The sequence below is a fragment of the Lissotriton helveticus genome, chromosome 2_2, assembly GCF_964261635.1.
Source record: "Lissotriton helveticus chromosome 2_2, aLisHel1.1, whole genome shotgun sequence".
Lineage (NCBI taxonomy): Eukaryota > Metazoa > Chordata > Amphibia > Caudata > Salamandridae > Lissotriton > Lissotriton helveticus.
The window spans coordinates 369,433,223-369,457,424 of NC_136060.1; the positions used below are offsets into that span (position 1 = coordinate 369,433,223).

General features: G+C 43.4%; 1 protein-coding gene across 1 annotated transcript in view; it reads right to left on the reverse strand.

The window, feature by feature from the left end:
* Positions 1-24,202, reverse strand: part of HGFAC (HGF activator) — a 751,326-nt gene that overhangs the window by 253,701 nt on the left and 473,423 nt on the right. The window contains exon 8 of the mRNA XM_078678540.1: positions 14,403-14,580. Coding sequence (XP_078534666.1) covers positions 14,403-14,580 — 178 coding nt within the window. The remainder of the gene's footprint in view (positions 1-14,402; positions 14,581-24,202) is intronic.

Below are 24,202 nucleotides of genomic sequence, written 5' to 3' on the forward strand. Positions count from 1 at the left end.
TGTGGGGGATCAACCGCTTCTGATTGATTGGGAAGGATGTTATTAGGAGAGGGGGGATTAGACGTAGAGTATCGTAGGAGATCCCGGGTGAGCGGGCAAATGAGTCGGAGTAGGGTTAGAGGGAGGGAAAGGGAGGCTAATAGGGGCTGGAGGTTATCGGTTGCTATAAAGAAAAGGAGTAGGAGCATAGGACCTAGAGGGTGGTGCAAAGGGAGTTCCTTGGGGAGGCATGTGAGTTGGGGAAGCGTTAGTGGGAGACTCTGGGAAGATGGAAGGGTCAGCAGGAAGTTGGTAGATGGTAAGTTGAGAAGTCGGAGAATGAGACACAGCGGAGAGTGCAGGGGGCCTCCCCAGGGGGGGCGAGAGGGTAGGTAGAGAGTTAAGGGGAGAGTCAGATAAGGTGGTAAGGGTAGGAGGGGAGAGACCGATGGTAGGAGTAGGACGAGGAGACGAAGGATTAGACAAAGAGGAGAGTGCAGCAGGAGTCCCATGGAGGGGCAAGAGAGTAGGAGAAGATTTAGAGGGAGTGTCAGGGAAGATGGTAGGAGAAGCAGGGGGCAGTCAATGGCATGAGTAAGGTAGAGATCAAACGGTCTTGGGGGTTTAGGGGGAGGGTCCTCCCAAGAGGTGTGGGTCCTCATCAGAGACGGTGAGTGAGGCTGGGAAGGGTAGGGGAAAGAGGGCCAGAATCGGGGTGGTGGGAGACGATATATGGGCGTCAGGCAATTGGGTTACTGAAGGGTTAAGAACTAGTTTGGAGAGTTGATAAGACAAGGTTCTGAAATGGTTGTCAAAAATGTTGAGGTGGTATTCAGATGCTTGAATAAGAATGTTACCGGTTCTAAATATGGAAATGTCAATTTCACCGTTAAAGGCTAGGGATGGGGTAGTTGACAGTTTGAATCCGTACGGAATTTTGCTTGATTTAGTAATGGGAAGGTGGAGAAGGAAAGTGTTTTTCCATTAAGTGGGGTGTTTGGAGTAGAAAATAAAGTTTGATTTCATTGGCTGTGGTAGTTATCAACTATTAGCGTTTCAGGGTGACGTAGCAATAATTTATGTTTGACATTTTTCTTGACGCTTTTGGAAAGATTAAACAGGTATAAGAGGATCCAAGAGTTGGGGCCATGTCTGTCATTAAGTACCTGAAGAACCTTGTCAGTGACGGAGTAAAAGAAGTGCTGAAGAAAATATCGCAAGCTAATACAATTTCATACTGCCAAGTCAAGGAAGCCTTGGAAGTATTTGCGAGGCCCTGGGCCAAAAGGGAATGTGCGAGGCCCCTCTAATTTAAATACGTGACCCCTTGAAAGGAGGCCCTTCAGAGACACTGCAGGAGGCCCATTGTCCAGCATTTTAGCGCCCCACAGTTTTAACTTTCAACCCTTAAGCAATTCCCACACCCTCAGCCCGATAGGTGTGAGAATTGCTTGTGGGCTAAAAGTTAAAACTGTGGGGGCAGTAATATGCTGGACAATCGGCGTCCCAGAGTGTCTCTGAATGGGTCTCCTTGCAACTGGGACAAGGGGAAGCATCTCCCTCCCCTAGGCCTCCAGACACCATCCCTGAGAGGCCCAGGGAGGGGAGGGGGCTCCCTTGGACCCTAGTTGATTGATAGGGAAACAACAGGACACAACAGGGTTGCGTGGCCCCATGCTGGTAGGCTGAGTGCGAGGCCCTGGGCAGCTGCCCACACTGCCCATACCTAGCGCCGGCCCTGCTTGGAAGTCTAGTTCAACCCTATGCCAAACGTTGACTATGAAAGGTAAATTTTCAAACAACCGCGACAGCAAGCTTGTGAAATGCTTTTTATTACACTGATGGCATATTGGTATTTGGAGCGGCGTGAACGAAGTACGTCAAGGCTCTTACACAAGTATACCTATTACTTGCTGAGGCAGGTTTTACTCAGAATGCAGCAAAGTACGAGTTTCACAAGAGCAAACTCTAATTCTTTGGACACATACTCTCTGATGAGGGAATGACTCCTGACCCTGACAAAGAAGTAAAAGAACTGTCAGCTACTTACCCCCGCAAGATGTCACCATGCTGCAAACCGCTCTGGATATGGGCAGCTATTGCTCAAGGTACATTTGTGATTTTGCTACTTAAGTGCTCCATTAAGAGAGTTGACAAAATGAAATGTCCCGTTCCAATGGTCTGTTGATTATGATCAAAGTTTCAAAGAAATAAAACATGCAATTGAGAATGCAACCGAGGTGGCCTACTATGACCCCAAAGTGCACACTGAGATCACAGTGGATGCGAGCCTGGTGGTCTCGGGGCAATCTTTTCTTATCATAATGGTCATATGAATACTCAGAGGCACAATGTGGCCTATGCCAGTGGGAGCCTGCCTAACACTAAACGTGCCTATTCTCAGCCGGAGAAGGAGAGTTCCTATTCAGAATTAATGTCAAGCATCAAAGGAGTACAGCTCTGTGACCCCAAGCAAATGGTGTAGTGAAATGCTTTATGGGTACCCTCAAAAGGGTTATTCAGAAAGCTCCCTTAAGGGGATTGAATTGAAGCACACCCTGTGACAAGTCCTCAGTGCATTTCGTTCAACTCCTCACTGCACAACAGGTGAAAACCCTTCCAGCTTGCTGTTTGCGAGAGCCATCTGCACTAAACTGCCACAACGGACAGCAGGGCGATCCTTGAGTGCTGACAAGATTTGTGTCACTGACACTTCTCAAGAGTGCAAGATGGAGACATACGCCGATCAGCGTCGGAGCGGCAAAGAAACAGCCTTCAAGGTGGGTGACTCAGTCCTGGTCAGGCAGAAGGGAAAGCGAAAAACAAACACTCCATTTCCTGCCGATCCTCTGAGGGTTGTGGTGTGCAAGGGACACATGGTGACTGCACAATATCCCAGACAGTCCATCACCTGGGACTTGTCACATTTCAAACACCTGCCCCTGTGATTGTGAGTTCCTACCCCTGTCGATGAGGCTGTCACACCTGACAGTCCAGATCAAGCATCAGAACCTGATCCATCGCTGCCTGAATCGAATTCATCTCATCCACTCCCTGTCACTTGATCTGGTCAACTAGTGTGAGCACCTCGACGACTCATCGAAAAAAAATATAACTGTTGTTTGTACTTTTTATTTAACAAAGGGCGAGATGTAGTGTTGTCAGACTATTAGTGCTAGGACCTCTGCAGTTCTGGGCGGACTTAGGAGAGGAAGTATGTAACTGGTTGGGAGATGCTAAGGTGTGGTTATTACCGGTTATGACATAATCAGAGAGCAGAATGAGCTTGAATGCTGCGGAATAAAGACGTGCAATCCAGAGCTCTGTGTGTGGCGTATTGATTTGCGTGCTCATGGGCTGGAAAGGATGCTATACTCACCAAAAATGTGTAATGTCTTGGACACCTTTTAAAGGCGAGACCTATTAGACTTGACATTGCTTATTATAGATGAGATACATTTAACAAATATTTCCTTAAATACAAATAATTCTACCCATTTTCTATGAATAACAAAAATGATGACTATCATTAAAAAACGTTGAAGCCTGTTATTCTCTAGTAATTACAAACTCTGTGTTATTTCACAAAATAGTGGAGAAAATTGAGAATCTGTATGACGAACTATTGTTGCTTCTTATATTTTTAAGGTACAATAGACAGAAAGGGACCCGCTCAAGTCAACTTAACACAATAGCAAAGGCTGGTTTGACAGATTCCGGACCAGCTGATCCTGAAAAATAATAAAAGCTTTCAAATCCTCCGCAAATTCCTTCTTGTAAGCAGCTTCAGAGACAAGATAATTAGGGCTGTATGTAACGACTAAGCCTCATTTGAATATGAGCAATCACATGTCTCACAAAGACCTTCCCTAGCAAGATGCTCATCAAAATACGAGTTTTTTTCTGTAATTAGAGAAAATGAAAATCTAAACCACGTGGAAGTGGTTATAGCGAGCGAGGAAATGCGAGGATGTGTAACAAAAGAAAGAGAAATGGTTTTGGAGCCATTGTATAGTTATTTTTAAAACACATTCCTGTCACTTGCGTGGCTATGAAGTAACAGCTCACACTCGCACTGACGTCAATCGGGGTTCGCCTGAGTTAGCAGATATCATCCTTGCCTGCTCTTCGGGTCAAGGGTCACACGGGCAGCAAGCAGAGCTGGAGAATCCCTCTTTACTTTCTGTAATTTACAGTTCTTTTCTTTCGACGGCCAACTGGCGACGGTTGAGGGACCACTGGTGACCAAGAGTCAGCTCTCTGACGTCAGAGGTTTGTAGAGTGAGTGACGCTATGCATGACATTTTCGTAAATCAACATCCACGCGGCCTCCCTGGGAAGACATGCAAATTTAGATGTATGAATGGGAAGGATGTTGGTTGGTCTGACCTACATGGAGTGAAAGGAGGGGACTCCTAGGTATCCCCTGGCTATCCTACTAGAAGGAGCATTACCACACTATGTGGTGTATTGTATTAAACTCCAAACACCTCCAATACTGATCTCTGTCACCATTAGGCCTCGCCAAGAGAGCGCATGCACTGTCTCTTTCAGACATTTTGGGGTATATTTACAAGGGAAGTGGCGGAGTGAGGCGTTAGCCTTCCTGGCTTAATGCCTCACTCCGCCACTTCAGAAACGCAGGGCTGCACCATATTTACAAGAATATGGTGCAGCCCTGCGTTTCCACGTGCGCTGGCGCTACACTAAGCAGCCTAGCGCCAACGCAGGTACCCCTTGCACCATAGTGCAAGGGTGTCTGCGTGCAGGGGAAGATTGTTTATGTGCGGAAAGGTCTCCCTTCCTGCACATACACAATCTTTAAATGCCGTTTTGTAACTTCTGTATGTGCTGCTTAATGATAATTTAAGTGCTGGAAGGGGGGCCTTCCTGTACATAAACAATCATCGGCCTTTAGCTGTTTTCATGTGTGCTGCATAACTTCTCCATCTCCTTGTTGCGCCAGGGTGAGACCAGGTTTTCCTTGGTCTTAATTTATGGCGCTGCTTCCTATTTACGCCTTCCTTGTAAATAGGGGGCAGCGTCAGAATCAATGGGTATTGTGGTGGAACTCCCAAGGCAACACCCATTTTCCTCCCCTTTCACGCTAAGCGTAGCATAAAAAGGGGCCTTATTTACATGGCAGCGTTAAGCCACATTAGGGGGCTTAACGCTGCCTTGTAAATAAGGCGAAGCCCCAATTGCTACAGGAACGTTCTAAAAAGTAACGTTACTGTGAGTATATGGGCTTGTAAACATGCCCCGTTGTTTACTTAGGAAGGACTTGGAGGCCACCCATGACTTACTAATGGTTGGCTTCATATTTACCCTCATTTCCTTGCTTATTAGTCAGATGATGTAGGTTTCCTTCCTCTGTATTTGCCTCATCACTGGAGCATAACTTGTGACCTTCCACTGCTCATTTATATGTGACATTTTTTTATTTTTGTGCCACTCCACCAGATTGTTTTATTGTGTCCTGTCTTCCTCGTGTACTTGCTGGTATCCTTCCTGTTTCTCCTGCTAGTCGCTTCCTCCCCCCTCTGTTGTCATCACCTTGCCCCATCCCCTCCCTCCCACCTTCCACTGTCGTCAGCTGACCCCCAACTCCTAGCCTCCCACCCTCCATTTTGTCAGCTGGCTCCAGCACATCCCTTCTTCACTCCCTTTGTTGTCCCTGTTGCCCCCAACTCGCCCCACTGCCCCCTACTTGATTCAGAAACTAATAAGTTAAATACACATTGGTAAATGCATTAGGTTTCACCTATGTAATTAACAATAAGATGCTTTTTAATGTAAGTTGTAGCATGCTGAGTAGTTGTACAATATCTTTTCCAGGAAGTGTGTTAAAGTGTTATGTACAAAAAGGCAATATAGTGTGTTGTTACTAGTGGTATAGAGTGGGTAATTAATAGCAAACGTTTGACAAATGAAAGAGGGAAATAATAGAATTAATTGATGTTATAACAATATTATGTGTTCTGACAACTGTTGGTCCTGGTGCTACTGCACCTGCTGCACCATTCAAATCATGCCCCAAGTGCCTGCAAGATAACTGCATTTGTGACTGCCTGTCTAGTAGTAAAATCTAGCAATATCAGGTGTTTAAAGGAGTTCTGACTACTTTTGGACCCGGTTCCACTGCACCTGCTGCACCATTCAAATAATGACCCTGTTGCCTACATGTTAACTGCACTTGTGACTGCCTGTTTAGTAGTAAAATATAGCAATATTTGGTGTTTAGTGGAGTTATGACAACATTTGGCCCCTGTCCCGCTACACCTGCTGAACCATTGAAATCAAGCCTCTTTCAACTGCAAGATAACTGTAATTATGGCTGGCTGTTTAGTAGTAAAATACAGCAATAATCGATGTTTAGTGGGGTGCCTGGAACTTTTGGTCCCGGTGCCACTGCATCAGCTGCACTGTTGTAATCATGATCCTAACACTTGCTAGATAACTGCCTGTTTAGTTGTGAAATATAACAATATAAGGTGTTTAGAGGAATCTGATCATTGTTGGGCCCAGTGCCACTGCACCTGCTGCACCATTTAAATAATGACCCTGTTGCCTGCAAAATAGCTGCACTTGTGACTGTCTGTTTAGTAGTAAAATAAAGCATTTTTAGGTGTTTAGTGGGTTGCCTAGAGAGTTTTGTCCTGATGTAACTGTGCCTGCTGCATCATTGAAATTGTGACCCTGTTGTCTGCAAGGTAACTGCACTTGTGACTGCCTGTTTAATTTAACATTTTGGCAATAATCTGGGTTTAGTGTGGTTCCTAGAGCTTTTGGCCCCTTGCCAGTGCACCTGCTGCACTATTCAAATCAAGCCCCTTTCAACTACAAGGTAACTGCAATTGTGACTGCCTGTTTAGTAATCAAATATAGCAATATTATGTGTTTAGAGGAGTTCTGACAACTTTTGGGCACAATGCTACTGCACCTGCTGTACCATTCAAGACACGATCCTGTTGTCTGCAAGGTAACTGCACTTGTGGCTGCCTGTTTAGCAGTCAAATATAGCAATATTATGTGTTTAGAGGAGTTCTGACAACTTTTGGGCACAATGCTACTGCACCTGCTGTACCATTCAAGACACGATCCTGTTGTCTGCAAGGTAACTGCACTTGTGGCTGCCTGTTTAGCAGTCAAATATAGCATAGCTCATTTAGAATTTGAGCATAATGACCAAATAGATTATGTTGAAAAAAATCAATCCGATTATATCTACTAAGTGCAAAGAAAAGTACTGAGGCATGAATAGGAAATGCCACAAATGTTCTAAGGCTAAAGCATCTGCTTTACACACCTAATTAATAAAAAGCAAGCATTCCAGTATACTGTTAGAAGCTGTCTGACTTTTCAATGGGAAGAGATCTTATCTTGACAGTGAATGGGGCTTAAACAGTGTGAACAGCTTTAGTTGAAGTATCATAATGCGTGCAACCAGGGGAATTTGACAAAAAAAAGTTCCACACAAAGCGAATGAACATAGCAATTTGGTGAGGGACCTTTTTAGATATGTTAAATACAAGAGATTTCACAAGCACAGCGCAAGCGCTGTTCAGATGAAACCTAAACAAGCATTTGCAATGCAATAGGTCTCGCATTAGGAAAGTTTGAGCTATTGGTATTGTAAATGACACATTTTTTATTTATGTGTTGGTTTTGAAAATAGCGAAATTAATAGCTTTGTCATTTACAATGCCAATAGTTATAACTTTCGCAAATGTGACACCTATAGCATTTGTATTGCAATATGTGTTGTATTTACGTGACATACATGTATTGCTATTACAAATAACAATGGCTTTTAATTTTTTTTAATAATTAATACTTAAATAAAAGTTATTGTAATTTATAATGGCAATAGCTTAAACTTTTGTAAATAACTTTTGTGAAGATTATGTTCATTGTATTTTATTGTGACGAAAATCCACGAACAGAAGTGAAATATTAACATCTTTTTGTGACATTTGTAATAAAGCTTGAAACATTGAGAGAACATATTTGAACCATTGATGCAGTGGTGGTGCTGAGTGATGCTGTGGTAGTGCTGAGTGATGCTGTGGTTGCACTGAGTGATGCTGTGGTTGCGCTGAGTGATGCTGTGGTTGCGCTGAGTGATGCTGTGGTTGCGCTGAGTGATGCTGTGGTTGGGCTGGGTGGCGCTGGGTGACACTGTGGTGGTGCTGAGGGATGCATTCTTGGCCCTGAGTGATGATGTGGTGTTGCTGAGTGATACTGTGGTGGTGCTGAGTGATGCTGTTGTGCTGCTCAGTGATGCTGTGGTGCTGCTGAGTGATGCTGTGGTGCTGCTGAGTGATGCTGTGGTGGTCCTGAATGATACTGTGGTGGTTCTAAGTGATACTGTGGTGGTGCTAAGTGATACTGTGGTGGTGCTGAGTGATGCTGTGGTTGTTGTGACTGTTGCTGTGGTGATGCTGAGTGATGCTGTGGTGGTGCTGAGTGATGCTGTGGTGGTGCTGAGTGACGCTGTGGTGGCCCTGAGCGATGTTGTTGTGTGCTGAGTAATGCTGTGGTAGTGCTGAGTGATGCTGTGGTGGCGCTGAGTGATGCTGTGGTGGTGCTGAGTGATGCTGTGGTGGTGCTGTGGTGGTGCTGAGTGATGCTGTGGTGGTGCTGCGTGATCCTGTGGTGGTGCTGAGTTATCCTGTGGTGGTGTTGAGTTATTTACAGTGCTAAGAACCAGCCGCAGTGGTATATGGTGTGCTGTAAAAGTGCAATCTATTAATATTTCTATGTCGAGCGCCTAATGTGTGTGGAACTGCATTCATACTACATTAAATTCATGTGTCTGCTATTCCTGGCAGCTAAATTCGACATGGTACTCGATGACAGTAGTGCCATTCCATTGCACCTTCCTTAAAGACATCTTCCCTAGTAGTTTGGTTTCATCACAAGCCACTTTACAGTGGCATTATTTTCTAAATTCATAAGGCATTTCACTTCTCCCGGGTCATGGGTCGTGCGAATGAAGCCGACGGCCTCGTAAATAACTACGAAACACTCCCACGTGCAAATACTCCACGAAGACGTCAGAAAAACTAAAAAGATAAAGAGGAAACCAGGGCTCGCTGTCCATGTTCAGTATTTTAGATTATCAGACCTGTTTTGTGTATTTAAAGCATGCCAAAGAAACATATGCCTCTGGATGACAGAAAGAAGCGTGCACATACCTGTAAAAATCACTCTCCGGGTCACTGTGGCGCAGCTGGAACGGCAACTTCGGGATCTTTGAATCCAAGGGACGAAGGTCATCAGGCAGTAACGGAGTAACTGGACGGGGCGGCAGTGGTGTTAAAGCATCACATGATGAACTATGTGGCCTGTCAGTAACGTTAATACAAAAATACATTCAAGATCTTTCAAACAGATCATATAATTTGTAGGCTCGAGTTGTCCAGATGAGAACTTTTCCAGGATTCAAGGCCATCGATTGAACTGTCCTGATTTTAGGAACCGCACAAGCTCGCCAATCCGAATTCGGAAGATACCCGTATACCACTAAAAACAAGGAATAATTAATCAATGGAACACTTTACAATCGCCTAGCCCTTGAAGTCAAAAGCGTGAAAAACAGCGCTATAGGAGGGACACATTGCAGTAAGCACGGAGAGACGGGGAGCAAATGGGAGAGAGGCATTGCGCAGAAGGGGGCGGGGGAGAGCATTCCATTGAAGTGTGAAGCTCTCGGCATTGCTGTGGCGGGTCTGATGCGATGATGCAGGCGGCTCGGGGAGCAAATGACATGCACTCTGCGTAATCCGCCTGCCAAAGCCCCTTGATCAGCTTTCCTGATCCACCTCTATATGTCTCGAGCTGCAATGCGCTTGCGCATTGGCAGGTCGAGACCTAAAAGTTTGTTTTGGAGGCCATAGTCAGTTCAGCTGGACATTCCCAAAATTGTTTAAGTCCTAAATCATGGAACCAACCATGGATATGTTTCAACCATACTAATCCTTTATTATTTTTTAACTTTAAAATTTCCTCTAGTCCTTCTCTATAATGGACAAGTTCCGCTGTAGACCTCAAGCGAACCCAAAACAATAGTGGGCGTAGACTTGCCTGGTAATCTATACGGCGTACGTTATGGTCCATTACTATGGGACTTAGCAGTGTGCGCTTCGGAAGGCTAAAAAGAAATAACCACATCACTCTGGCCCTGAAGGCTTTGAACTGGCTACCATACGAGTCGAGAATACAACTAAAGATCACCTGCATGACACATAAAGCCTTACATAGCAACACCCCCAGCTACTTAGCACAAAAGCTAGAGCAGCTTGAGGTGGTAGACATCTGTGAAGCGCAACAAAAAGAGAACTGGGTCCAGAGCCTTCTCAGGTACCACACCGAAGATTTGGAACAACCTTCCCCCAGACTTACGCAGAATCCCTTCTTTTACCACCTTCAAAAAGGAAGCAAAAATGTTTCTCAAGAACAAATTATCATCTTAAACCTTTAACTCCTAGAAGCCTACTTACCAACGCTTTTTAATCAAACAGCAATGTTTACCTCATTTGTATTACATGCGATTCCCGATTGTATGTATAACTTGTGATAATTTTGTCCTGTAAAGCACTCTGATACCCCCGTGTGTCATGTCTGCGCTATATAAAACTTTATAAATAAATAAAATAAATGGAAACTTTCAATTAACATCTTTATTATCTAAAGAACCCACCCGCTTTCAGGGACATGTGTTGGATCCTATTATTATTTATTTTTGCGGTGTAGTGGTAGGGAACTCTGTACTATTGATTTGGATGGACCACTTGTCTAGCTTTCTATATCAGCATGTCTAATCCCCCCGAAGCCCCCCACTACCAACTCAGTCCGATGCGGATAGTCGGGTCCACCAGAAACTATTGCCATTTTGGCAGATAACACCTACAGAAATCAAGTTAAGTTCCAGTAATATGACCCAAATACTCTCATACACTTTTAATCAATTGCATTTGGAGATATTAGATGATAACCCCCCTTAAAGAATAAAAAACCTAAACCACCTACACAACTAACCCCTGTTTTTCTGCAGATCCTGTAAAACTGAAACAAGAAATCAAACAATTTGAAAGCAAGTCTTGCCCTTCTCTGGGAATGTCTTTTCTGATGCACTCCAAGAAACAGAAGGAGCAGACTAAAGAAGCAATGAAAGCATAGTGCAATAGATGTATAGACTAAGTTCCTAATTTGGACAAAGAATTATTTAGGACCACTGAGGACCTACAGTTCACCTGGGCCACTCAAACGATTATTAGCTCTTCGACCTAATTATGTAAAGGTCTTGCTAGCTTACTCCCATTTCTGAGGAGCTGGTTTTAATAAATGTTATAAATAAATCCCGACTTTCAAAGTCTCTCTTAGAAATGGGCCTACCTAAATGATTATGCTGTTCTAGAACATTGCTAATAAATACATTTCAATTTATTTTCGATAACATTTTCAGAAATGGCTGCTTTTCAGTAGAACGGAAGACAGCTATCGTCAAACCTTTATTAAAAAAGTCCTAACTGCGTTTTTCAGATATGAACAATGTTAAACCTGTTTCTCTTCTCCCAGAATGGGCTAAGCTACTAGAGAAACGAGTTTTTTTTACCAACTTTAGCAATTCTTGGGGGTGAATGGAATTTCAACTCATTTCAAGCTGGTTTCCACCGGGGTAGAAGCACAGAACCTGTGGTAGTATCAGTACTGGAGGCTTACATAGACCTGTTGATGAGGATCGTGTTGAGGCGCTGATCCTTTTGGACCTTTCAACTGCCTTCAACAACATCAGTCTTACTATTCTAGCCTTTAGCCTTTCCAATATGGTATTCAAGGCCTGGGTTGGTTGTTGGCCTTTGCGACTGACCGTTATCAGTCGATATCTCTGCCTCATTTAAGGTCTAAACCCATAGGTCTCCGTTGTGATGTCTGACACTGGTCTATTTTATCACCCTTCTTGTTTAACATGTATATCCATACACTGGCCTCCCTCCTTCATCAGATGCTTATCAGATTTTACATGTATGCTGCAGACACCTAAGTGGTCTTTGGATTTTCTCGTATCAAGTAGAGCTTGTCCAGCATGGCTGGAAGATTATCCTTAACCTGATGGTGGTTATCAGTCAACCTTCTGAAACTGAACCATATCAAACCCTATCCACTTTTAATATCACCGAATCCCAGTATCTTAGAAGAACTTCAGTGGCTTCAGGTTATGGGTCCATTACCTACAATGGTGTCACCTGAGTGCAACCTGATCATCTATTATAATTCCAACCTGGCCTTCAGTTGCGACCAGCACGGATCGCAGTTGTGTGTGGGGGGGAGGCAGGAAGGGGGGACGCGGGAGAAGCATGTGTAAATAAAAAAAAAGAACTTACCTTCTCACAGCTTACTCGCCTCGTCTCTTCTTGTAGTCCTTCCTTCCGGCTGGAACAGGAAGCACACCCAGGCTCCCATACAGCTAATCACAACACTACAATGCAGCGCTGTGGTTGGTCTGAGCGTATTTTAGCACTCAGACACTGACTGGGAGACTGGGCCTGTTCTCCATGCAGGGTGTAATGCAGCCTGGGCGGAGAACATGCAAAGTGCACGTGAATGTTTGTCCGGCCTGAGACGGTCGGCCAAACATTCATGCGCACTCCTTGTGCGCCTGTCGTAAGAGCAGCCCCGCCCGCAAATCTGCTGGACATCAGGACAAAATAAAATGATAATAACACAAGTTATTATCATTTTATTTTTCCTTAACTTCACTGCTAAAAAGCAGTGGGTCGATGCTCCTCCGCCTTAGCGGAGGAGCCACCACTGCTGACCTTTCATGTGCATGCCGGTTAAGATACGAGAGTCTATGTTTATTTCAGATGAGGAACCAGAGATCCATTTTTCCCTTAATTGATAAATGCAAGAGCCTGTGATCAATGCTCTGGTACAATTCAAACTGGATTATGGAAACACCATTTATGGAAAAAATCTTCAGGCATCTTGAACTTACTCAGAACGTTGCAGCTTGCCTTATCAGTCATCTAGTTAGATCTGACTCAGTATCACTGATCATAAAACATCTACAGAGTGGTGTAATTTGTAATCCCTAGACTATTGTTCACAGACCACCAGGCATGCGGTCATCCCCTGGATATGAGAGAAAATCAGGTGTGTAACTCCCTCCATGAAAATTGAAGTACTCCCCATCGGACGCCTGGGCACTACTTGTCAGTGACAGCACAGAGTGGTAGCTGGTAAATCACCCATTGGACAGACAATGTTTGATGTTCACAGAATACATGGCAATAGCCGTGCATTAAGCGCTTCCTAACAGACCGTAGTCTTTCTTTTCCCGTCCATGACATTCTGCTGCAGAAACATCTAGCCATAAAAATATCACCCATCCCTACATCAAGAAAAGCAGACAAGTGTTATGTATAGAAGATTAAACCTGTTAAATTGTGAAATATGCAAACTCCTACAGCAGTCTGTTGTGTTCTAGCTACTGTACATTGTCCTATGGTCTCATGCACATCATTGGTGACATCTGCATGTAGGGTTGTCTCTTACTGTTGATCTGTATACATTGGTGGCTGTATGCCTGCTGCCTTCTGTGCAGTATGTCTGTGTGTATAGGTCCCAGTGTGTCAGTTTGTGCACATGGTTCTGTCTGTTGGTCAATGTAAATGATAATGTGTTGGTCTGCTAGCATGTACCTTTGCTCAATATGTACCTCTGCATCTGCATGCTGTGTGCCTCCGTGTGCATGCACTATAAAACTCCTAAACCAATTGGCTTTACCATTGCCTGGTTTCAGTTGTGGCCATTCAGTTGCCAATTCATAATCGCTCCGTAAGTAATACTGGGTGTGATTTTCACTTTATCTCTTCCTATTTTTTAATCCAATTTTATTTGTCTACCTCTATCTCTGGATTTGTAAGTCTCTATGTGCCTACCTACTGCCTCTTTTTTAGTGGTATTATGTCTTGGATCTCCGTGGCATTCTCTAGTTATTTATTGCACAGTTAGTTTAGTGCATATGTGATTTGCCACTGACAAGACAATTGAAATTCGGGGCTGAAGGTGCATTCTCAATTATTGAATGCACCTGCATGCTTTCAGCTAGCAAGGAACAATACTTCGAGGTCCCACTCATGACACAATGCGCTGAATCAATGTCAATGCACATTGGGCTTGAGTGATCGGATCATCTTGAAAGTCGGTTCCCGCCTATATAAATATAATATATAGACCAGAGTTTTCCAAAGTCAGTCCTGGAGGATCAACTCTATGCCATATTTTTATCATAACTACATTCATCTAAATGGGGATATGCTGAAAATCTGGCATGGATCCATCCCTCCAGGACCCACTTTTTAGAACCCTGACATAGAGGATCCAGCATTTGGCTGCAGCATAAGCTTGCTCACCTGCAGTATGAGTGGGACCCCAGGCCTTTCCCTGTAGCATCTTCAACCACATCAGAGTGGATCTCCTTGTAAAGCAGATCTGAATTCCACGGTATGCACTCTCTGCCAGACCGAGTCGTCCTCGCAATCCCTCGGTATGTTTCAGCGCTATCGCGATGATAGCATTTTTGGTTGGGATCTACAAGACAGAGAGAGAACTGATGAGTGAAAGTGACTTTGAATATGTACAGTAGAAGGTAACTCATAGAAAATGTAATTTGTTTGTTAAAGCTGTTGAAGTTCTTTACATTAACCATTGTTTATCATGTTCTTCTACAGTCTTTTCTCATCTTAAATTTGATTAAAAAAGTGACACCAAACATGACTGTTCTACCTGTTTCCAAACAAATCTTTTAACTTATTTAATGTAATAAAGTAACCTAATGTTATTTTATGGGAGAGGTAGACCTCACTGTAGTAAAAAATGAATTAAGGAGTTTTTTACTACCATGACATGTAAAACTTAGAAGTACGTTCCCACAATTTAAAAACAATACACTCTATGTGCTGTTTAGGCCTTACTCTAGAGATTACATCAATAAATGACAATGTATCCTCTGGCATCCTATTTATTGTTCACTATTCACATTAGAAAGTTGGCATTTTCTTGTCCTAACCATTTGGTGCCTACAGCCTGTATTCTAGGTCATATGTGGAGTAATGCAAAATTGGGTACATCCATGTAATTATTGATTAGGCTTCATATGTGTATACTAAGACCTTATGTACTAATGAGATTTAATGAAACCTAGGAAAGAAAGGTGCACTTAAAGCTATATATCAAGTGCACCTGCCATGTAATCTCAACAGTTATAAATATGTGTTCATTAGTGCTTTATTTTTCGTAACGAGTTGCAGTTTCAGATTTTTGCTTTATATAATGAAACGTGTATTCATATGAATTGCATTTACCCTGATAACATGACTGTTCATACATTAGCATTTACCAAGTTATAACCTGTATTGGAGTCTTTAATTTGCTAATTTGACCAAACTCCTTAATCATTTGAGTTTCACAATGTTCAATCTTCGGTGTGAATATTTTTCTCAGATGGAGTGTTTTTCTTTCCTCTCCAGGTGCCTGGTACGATGACCTAATGAATGGGGAAAGGCTCTTTGTGTGAAACAGATAAGGAAGTGTGAAGGGAGTCAAGGACTATAGAATTCATGGTCTGAAGAGAGGACTACTGTCTGTGTGGAATGAAGAGACAAATCCAAGGCTGTCTTCAAATATATAGTAGTTCTGAATTTTCCAGCACTTCTTGACTGTGAATGGCCCATTTTCGCAGAGACCTTGTCAACCACGATGACCACCAATGCGCAGCTTCAGTAGACCTCGACTTTTCACCCTACAGTGATTGCGGACCGTGACCAGCAACGCCAGTGGGGAGATCGCACAACAGAATTAACAACGAGCGGTGACCGCCAATGCGAAACTCAAGCGACAACCGCCCACGATGCCTGACGGGATCTTGTATCCAGCCTGTGCTCCATCACTGTTGGCCTGAATTGAGTCAACAAATATACAAACTACGTAGATCTAAATAAAAGTGCGCCTACATTCTCCAACAGGTGTCCTCTCACAACTCAACATGAAGTTGTAACATTCATGGACAACGTTGCAATGGACTTTGGTTTCAACTGGACATTTATAGTACACATTTGAATTACGTTATACACATGCTTTCATTTGTAATTTGTTGATAATTTCAAGTGGTGATTTTTACTGTTTATGTTCATTTTATGATGAATACGGGGGAGAGGAGACTGCCAGCACTGGTTAGTTTGGGTGATTAAAGAGATTTTATGGGAAGGTGCACTTTAAGAAACACGGTGAGGCACAAGCACCACGTAATGAAGATTTGAATACGGGTGGGTGGATTGGGCTTTAAACAGCTATGCTGGGAGTAGCATGATTGAGAACATTGTCGAAGGAAGATGAGGAAAGTAAGGCGGTTGAAATGCTGAACGTTTTGTGGCAGGTATGCATAGTGATCGATTTTGAAGAGACTCCAACTGGTGGTTGGCTGAACTCATACCGAGAACCCATTCCAGGAACTTCAGACTAATCATCAACCACACTGAATCCTGCTTCCACACCCTGAAGATAGGGAGGAAGACCTTCAAATGTCTCCGAAGTACACAAGAAAAAGTGTCACTCATGCTCTAGTCACCAGCAAGTTGGACTATGGGAACACCCTCTCTCCCAGGATCACCACGCAACTCACTCGAAGACTATAAACCATACAGAAGTCAGTAGCCAGGCTCATCCTCAACCTCTCACACAGAACTAACATGACAACACACCTCAGGGAACTCCACTGGCTCTAGATTCACAAACACACTCAATTCAAATTCCTCACACACCTATTCAAGGCACTACACCACTCATGCCCCACCTACCTAAACAGTTGCATCTCTTGCCACCAACCACCCAGAGATATCTGCTCCACAGGGCTCCTAATTGCACACATCCCATGCATACACAGAACCAGCCCAGGAGGACAGGTGTTCTCTTACAATGTTCTTAAAGCATGGAACGGCCTCCCTCTCCAAAAAAGATCCTCCATCTCTCTTCTTGAATTCCGCAAGTCGCTGAAGACCTGGCTTTTCAATTAACCAACCTACCACAGGCAGGGCTATACACACAGGGCCGGACTGGCAACCGGGCATTTTGGTGGACCGCCGAGCTAGGGGCCAATTTCACTGTGGTGGGGGCTGATTTTGTTGATGGGGACCAGCATGTGCGTCTAAATAAAGGAAGCAAAACAAATGGTTTAAAGTATACTATAAGACCATTTGTTTTTCCATTGTTTACTTAGAAATGCCATCCCTGTATACACACTCCTCCTTAGTGCCAATATACAAATGACAAAGGTTACAAAAAAACATCAGATAACATACCATTACTCGTCCCACTCGTTGTTTCAAGAGTGATATTTAAGTCACATACCTGCTTTGGAAGTATAAATAAAAAGAGGCAAAGCGTACTGCAGAAAACAGGGACTTCAATAGTGAAACATAACAGGTAAGGAGAGAATTGAATTAGAATCCCCATATCAAGGAACTCCCCTTCACCTCCAGCCTTTGCAAATGTTAACAGTGAACAAAGTTGGGAGAACAGACCCTGGTAGCTGACCTGCAAATCTCAGTAGGAGGGACACCCTGCACGTCAGTATAAGTAGCCACAAACCACAAAATGCCTGACCCTAAATCCACTCTCAAAAAGAAACACCAGCTAAGTCAAGAACTCAATATCTACATACCCAAAAGGTTCCAAGCAGTTGCCTGCAAAGTACACAGGACTATAAGCACATTCCAGAGAGGGGCTAGAGGATGTATCATAGAATAGGTAAAAGAAAAGCTTCTTCAAAAGACGAGATGCCAGCAAGTCACCATTCCCCAAGCTATTCCAGACCTCACAGCATGCTTTAATATGTGCCATCTGGGTCCCTAAGATGGACAGTTATTCCCCTCTTGAGTATGATGGACATTTTGGTAGTATTGTATCCATGTGACTGTCTAGTTTTACTTCTCTGAATGCGGCATCCAAACTGAAACTGGTACAGAAGTAATTGTTAGAATGAAACAAAATGAGAAGGTGGAATGCTTAAATTCAATGCATCCTAAGATGGTGCCTATTACAGGCACCATGTAAGGAATTGGGGCCCAGATAATATCTTTATTTCCCCTCTTTTCTTTACTCTTTCCATGTGAGCTGCATTCTAAAGCATACATACAAAAAAGAAATAGCCTCATTGGATAGTTTTTGTGCAGGATGTATTCCTTCATACATAAAACTATCCTGACTGCAAAGCAGGCACTATTCACCATGACGCAAGGGTGCCTATGTTGGCGATAGATACCACCAGCGCTAGGAGAGAGCAGAACTGCGCCATATCTTTAAAAATATGGCGCTGTTCTGCTCTCACCCTTTCATGCTATGCAACTTCTCTTGCAGCACTGTGTTGCATCAAATGTTAGTAAATAGGTCCCTGGATTGCCACTAGTCAGCAAGTAGCTAGAAAGACAGCAAAATAAAATACTTATTCATAACACATTTAAACATTTTTTTTTTGCGTAATTCATTTTGTACCTTGGAGGATATTAATCCCTGCTGTATTTTTGTCTCTATTGTCTTTCGTAGAGTGATGATTTCATACCTCTCAACTCAACCGCTTTAGGTAGGTGTCACATGACCTGGGGTTGGTGAAGTGCAGTTTTACGCTTTAAGTTTTGCTTCGGTCTTTCTTTTAGAATTTCTGCAGGAGTGAATTATAATCATGAGCAGTCTGCACTCACATGTATTCTTTGTAATTAATTTAGGACTAAAAGAGTACATGTTAAAGATGTGAAAGTATTTTACTGTTCAATCGTATTTATTGTATGCGTTAGAAATTTAACTGACTACTTCGAATTTCATATTGACAACTAAGTATAACGTGTCTTTTGAGACCTATTTGTAAAATGATTTAATAATAACTTGGGGGCACATTATCAAGGACGGGCGATACATTATCGCCGCTTTTATCGGCAGGAAACTGCCGATAAAGCGGCGATAATGGGCTTGATAATATGCTCTATGAATTCCTATCGAAGCCCATGTTAGATTTGAAGACTTCTAACATAGGCTTTCCTGCCGATAAAGCGGCGATAATGTATCGCCCGTCCTTGATAATATGCCCCTTAGTTAATTGGTTATTCGTGATGTTAAAAATTTTTGATATAATGACTTATGAGTCGCAGAAAAGATGTATTGTAACCCATGTGATGTTGTTAGCTTAGTGGTATGCCTGAATTTTGCCTAATTCACGTCTAAACTAGAGTTTAACTTTTCTTTTGCTTGTACTGTTAATTGTTGCATGTATTTGTGTTCCCACTGCAGGTGGAAAAGACATTGTTAGTTTAGAGAAGGGCCTATTGTTTAGTGGATAGCTAGGCCTGGGAAGGAATTCAATAACGAAGAAGAGATGAATTCTCATGGGAGACAGAGAAGGACGAGTGAGAAGTTTACTGTGTGAAGCAGGAGGTAGAGAGAGGAGTCGACGAAGCCTGTTGGGTTAATGGAAAGTTACTCAAAGTTTGTAGGATGTGTTTGTATTGGATGGTTGCTTTTGTACTAATGAAGTTATGGACAGCTGACACTTCTCTTTGAGACGCTTCGTGGACGTACAGACCTCTCCCAGTGACTGTGGCATTAGGCTGCATGACCAGAGTTAGAGTTTTCTTTTAGGAGGACTCTGACGGCTGACACCTTTTATGCTTTCCTTTGAACCTCGCTTAGTTTACATTTCCCCTTTGCGTTGAGTAGAGATAGTTAGAGAACTCTGAAAGTTTTTCTTTAAGGAGTTCGATACAATCTAATTAATATTTTTGTGTTTTAATAACCTATGTGGCAATAACTGAGTTGGTAGTTTTCTTGTTGTTGTGTAGGGTATATGTATGTATGTATTTTAATGCTTGTTAAGCGCAAACTGTCACCCCAAGGGTATCCTGGCGCTGAGATCAGTTCAGCCATCTGGTGTAAACTTATTCTGCTCTTGGAAAGAGGTAAGTTTTAAGATCCCTTTTAAACGAAGTCAGATCTTGTCTGCTCCTAAGTGTCAAAGGAAGAGTGTTCCACATTGTGGCGGCAGTGAAACTAAAAGCACGGCCGCCCATTCTCACTCTATTTATCCTCGGGATTCTTACTAGAGACGCCGAGGCGGATCTCAAAGGTCTGGCAGCCTGGTACCATGAAAAAAGATTTTGCAAAGGTATTGGTCCTTGACCATGCAACGCTCCAAAGGTCAGGCATAAGGCCTTATAGGAGATCCTCTGCTGGACTGGCAGCCAGTGTAGGACTGCCAGGGCACCGGAGGAAGAAGCCGATCGAGGAAGGGAAAGAGCCAATTTAGCCGCCATATTTTGGATCCTTTGTAGTTTAAGGATCAGGGTCTTTGGGGCTCCCAGAAGTAGTGCGTTGCAGTAGTCTAACCTACTGAGGATGGTACTACGCACTACTTCTGTTCTAGCTTCCCGAGGGAGGAGCGGCAGTATCTTCCGAAGAACGCGGAGCAGACCCATACACGTCCCTACAGTCCTGTTCACCGAGACATCCAATTGTAAATTGGATTCAAATATAACTCCCAAATTGCGGGCCGATTCTGTCACCTCCACCGAGCCTGGTATGGAAGTAGGCCAAAAGTCTTCCGGCAATGGGTGGGGGAGTCGGTCTAAGGAGCAGTGCAATATCTCCGTTTTTGCCCCATTGAACTGGAGTGAATTGGCTTGCAACCACTCTGCTGTGGCCGACATACACTGATGGAAAGTGTCCCTCGATACTGCCTCTGAACCCTCAAAAGAAAAAATCAATTGAGTATCATCGGCATAATTGATGACTTGTATGCCGAAAGACTTTATTAGTTGTATCAAAGGCTGGAGGTACAAATTAAAAAGAATTGGACTTATCGCAGACCCCTGGGGAACACCCTGATTTACCTGGCGTGTAACAGAGCGGAAAGGTGGTAAAGTTACAGCCTGTTGTCTATTGGCCAGGTAAGATGTTAACCAGGATAGCGCCGAGCCAGTTATTCCTGCCTCACAGAGGCGGGCTAGTAGGACCTCATGGTTCACCGTGTCGAACGCGGCCGACATGTCAAGCAGCACTAAAAACGCTGACTTGCCCATGTCGACACGCGTTCGCAGGTCGTTCAACACGGCGACCAGAGCAGTCTCAGTACCGTGGCCCGGTCTAAAGCCAAATTGGGCTGCGTCCAGACAAGAGTTTGATTCCAGGAAGTTGGCCAAGGCTCTCTAAGATTTTTATCGCGAATGGCAAAAGCGAGATGGGCCTGTAATTGGCTGGGCAGAGGGGGTCCAAGGTGGCCTTTTTTAACAGAGGTGTTACGATTGCCAACTTCCAGCAGTCTGGAACAGATGCAGTAACCAGCGATTGGCAACAGATTGAGTGAAGCGGGGGAAACAGCTCGCCATGAAAGGCCTTCCAGATCTTGTGCGGCATGGGATCTAGCGGTGAGCCTGATGATACACAGTTAGCCAAAGCGCAGAACTCCTCCAGGGAAGGAATAGGAAAGCTTGGCAAGTGGCAGGCCATCTCCTTGTTCTTACTTTTCTCAAATGCCGGGTGTTCCTGGGACGCAAAAGGACACGACCCTGGTGGCTTACGCTGTATGGGCACCTCAAAACCCTTCAGGATGTTCCTAATTTTGTCATCAAAAGCGAGGGCTAGAGAGTCACAAAGCTCCTGCGACACAGGGGTAGAAGGTACAGGGTGAATTGGTTCCAGAGATTTTGTTTCATTCCTATTCTCTTTGTATTTCTATTCTATCATACTAAGATTGATATATTTGAATCTGTTTCAAAATTTACAATAAACCTACTAATCAGAATCCTGTGGTGGACCTGAGTTTCTGAGAAATTTCTGTCTAGGGGTCTAATGAGTTAAGAAGTTTCTGACCTCTCATGCTGCTTAACAAGAACCATCGAGCAAAAGTTGAGGAGACAAATGTTCGCGCTAGTAGGGTCTGCATCCGCCCACACTAGCCTCTCCTCCTCACCTCTCTAGGTAGCCTTGCTGCTGTGTTCATTTGCAATTGATCATTGCAATTTGAGGCTCTGACATCAAACACAGTTCTCTGGCTAGCTTGCCTACTTGAAATTTTACAGCCAGTGACAAGAACAGCATGCAGAGGCCTTGTCTCAAAGCATTGCTATTTTATGAAACATGATCACACTAAAACTGACATTTTTTCAGTGCTTCAAATGAGCACAAAGGATAAGTAACTCAGCACTGCAATATCTGTAAAAAAGAATGCGTCTTGCTGAATGTGGTTTAAGCATAAGGTTTCAAATAGGCTCAGAAAAGTAAAATAATAATGGGATTTGTGTGTAAAAAATAAAAGCATGAGTGTACTTCTACATTGAGTGTTGGCATGCATGAGATCACATTTTGATTTATCGCCCACCAAGCAGCTATTAAAGGTTTAGAGGTATGTGAATTTGATTGATTAATAATCATTGAATTGTATCCTGAAAGAGCCCATATTTGGTTCAAAATGCATTGGAACAAGAATATGTAAGCGAACTCACATTTCACAATATGGAATGAAACTGTGCACCATTCACAAAAGTAGACACTGAAGTGGATTATGACGATTACAGTCTTATAGATGAGAACAACAGGATAACTTTATGGTGGACTAATATATATTCTAGTGTACTTCATTTAAATCATTAGACGTAGGGGCTAGATGGTGGTGCTTGAGAGCTCTCCTTCCTTAAATAGAAGGTTATATTCATAAGTTTATTATTCTGCATGTTGTTAAATCATTGCCTTATTAACAAAAATAAACCTTGTAAACATTTTTGATGGCCTGGAGTTATACAATACAAGAAAATTAATTCTTTCAACTGAAAAATGTTACTCCGCAGTAACGACAGGCAGACCTATATATTGTTGCACTCAGGTGCACACAGCTAATCAGGTAGATGGAATCATACTGTCAGTGGAGACCAAGCTGCTGGCTTGGTTTCTGCCTACCCACTCATTGAAATGTTTGTATGTGTTTTTTAGAGGCTTATAGGCTGCCCATTGCTTACCATTGGTTGGCTCTATTGTCAGTCACTCTCATTTTCTTGCCTCTTATTCAATAGCTTTCCTTATCCCAACGTGTCCATCTTGGGTTTGTCCTTAACCTGCAGCCTACCCTGTTCACCATCCTTCTGTTTGGCTGGCTTCTATTCTTCCAGTGCTCATTAGGGAACTATTTCTCTTTTTGATTAAGCAATCCAATGTGTTTCCTGAGCGCTCATTCTCTGTCTGCTCCCTCAAATGCCCACTCCCTGAGCTTTGTTTTTCTACTCGGATATTTTTTGCTATGCTTCCTCACTATCTGTGTTTTTCTCAACCTCCCTGTGTTGCTTTCACTTTCATGAGCTTCTCGCACTCTCTTGTGTTTACCCCGTTTCACCCGTGCTGTGTGTTCTTCTTTCCCTAGTCTCCGCAGTGGCGTAACAAAACTGGAGAGCCCCCACCTCCCCCACTGCAAGGTTCAAAGAGGGCCCCCCTCCGGTCTTAATCAGGAGCTCTCAGGTCAGGGTATAGTCCTGAGAAGGCCCCTGGAGCTTAACTGCCCCCTCACACTGCAGTGGCTGTGCGGGCCTATGTTACGCCACAGAGTCTCTGCGTGGTGTTCTTCTTGTATCCCTACCACCATGTTCCTCTCTCCCGCAGTGCTTTCCCACCCCTCGCCCATTCACTCCTCCAGCACTCTCTTAACCCTGTAGTCCTTTTTTTAATTTGCTGTTTAGCGCAAAAAAATCTTTACTTTTTTTTATTGATCTAAGTGTTATCTGACATCTTAGATCAGAAAATAAAAAATTAAAGCTTATTGAGTCCATGTTATGCACACGTCAGCACGCCTACTCATGGCAGTAGAATGACAGAAGCATCGGGCCCTCCCCCCCAGTGGCGCGGCGGAATTACCGCCACGGCCAAGGGGTTAAAAGAAGCAAAGGCAAAGCTTACAGGTCTCATGGTAGGATGTAGCTTTTTGGCTTTGACAATGCTTGTTTTAGTTTGTTGGATTTTTTTGCAAAACATTATTGCTGAGGAAGTTGGCAGCCCCTCATCAAGTTAAAAGAAAACAGTGGTCGGATGCAAAAATATAATTGTTGTCTCAAAACCATACATTGCCATAGTAGTCCCTCCCACTGAAGGGGATTACTTTAAGTGTGGATGTGCTCCTTGTGAAAGAGCA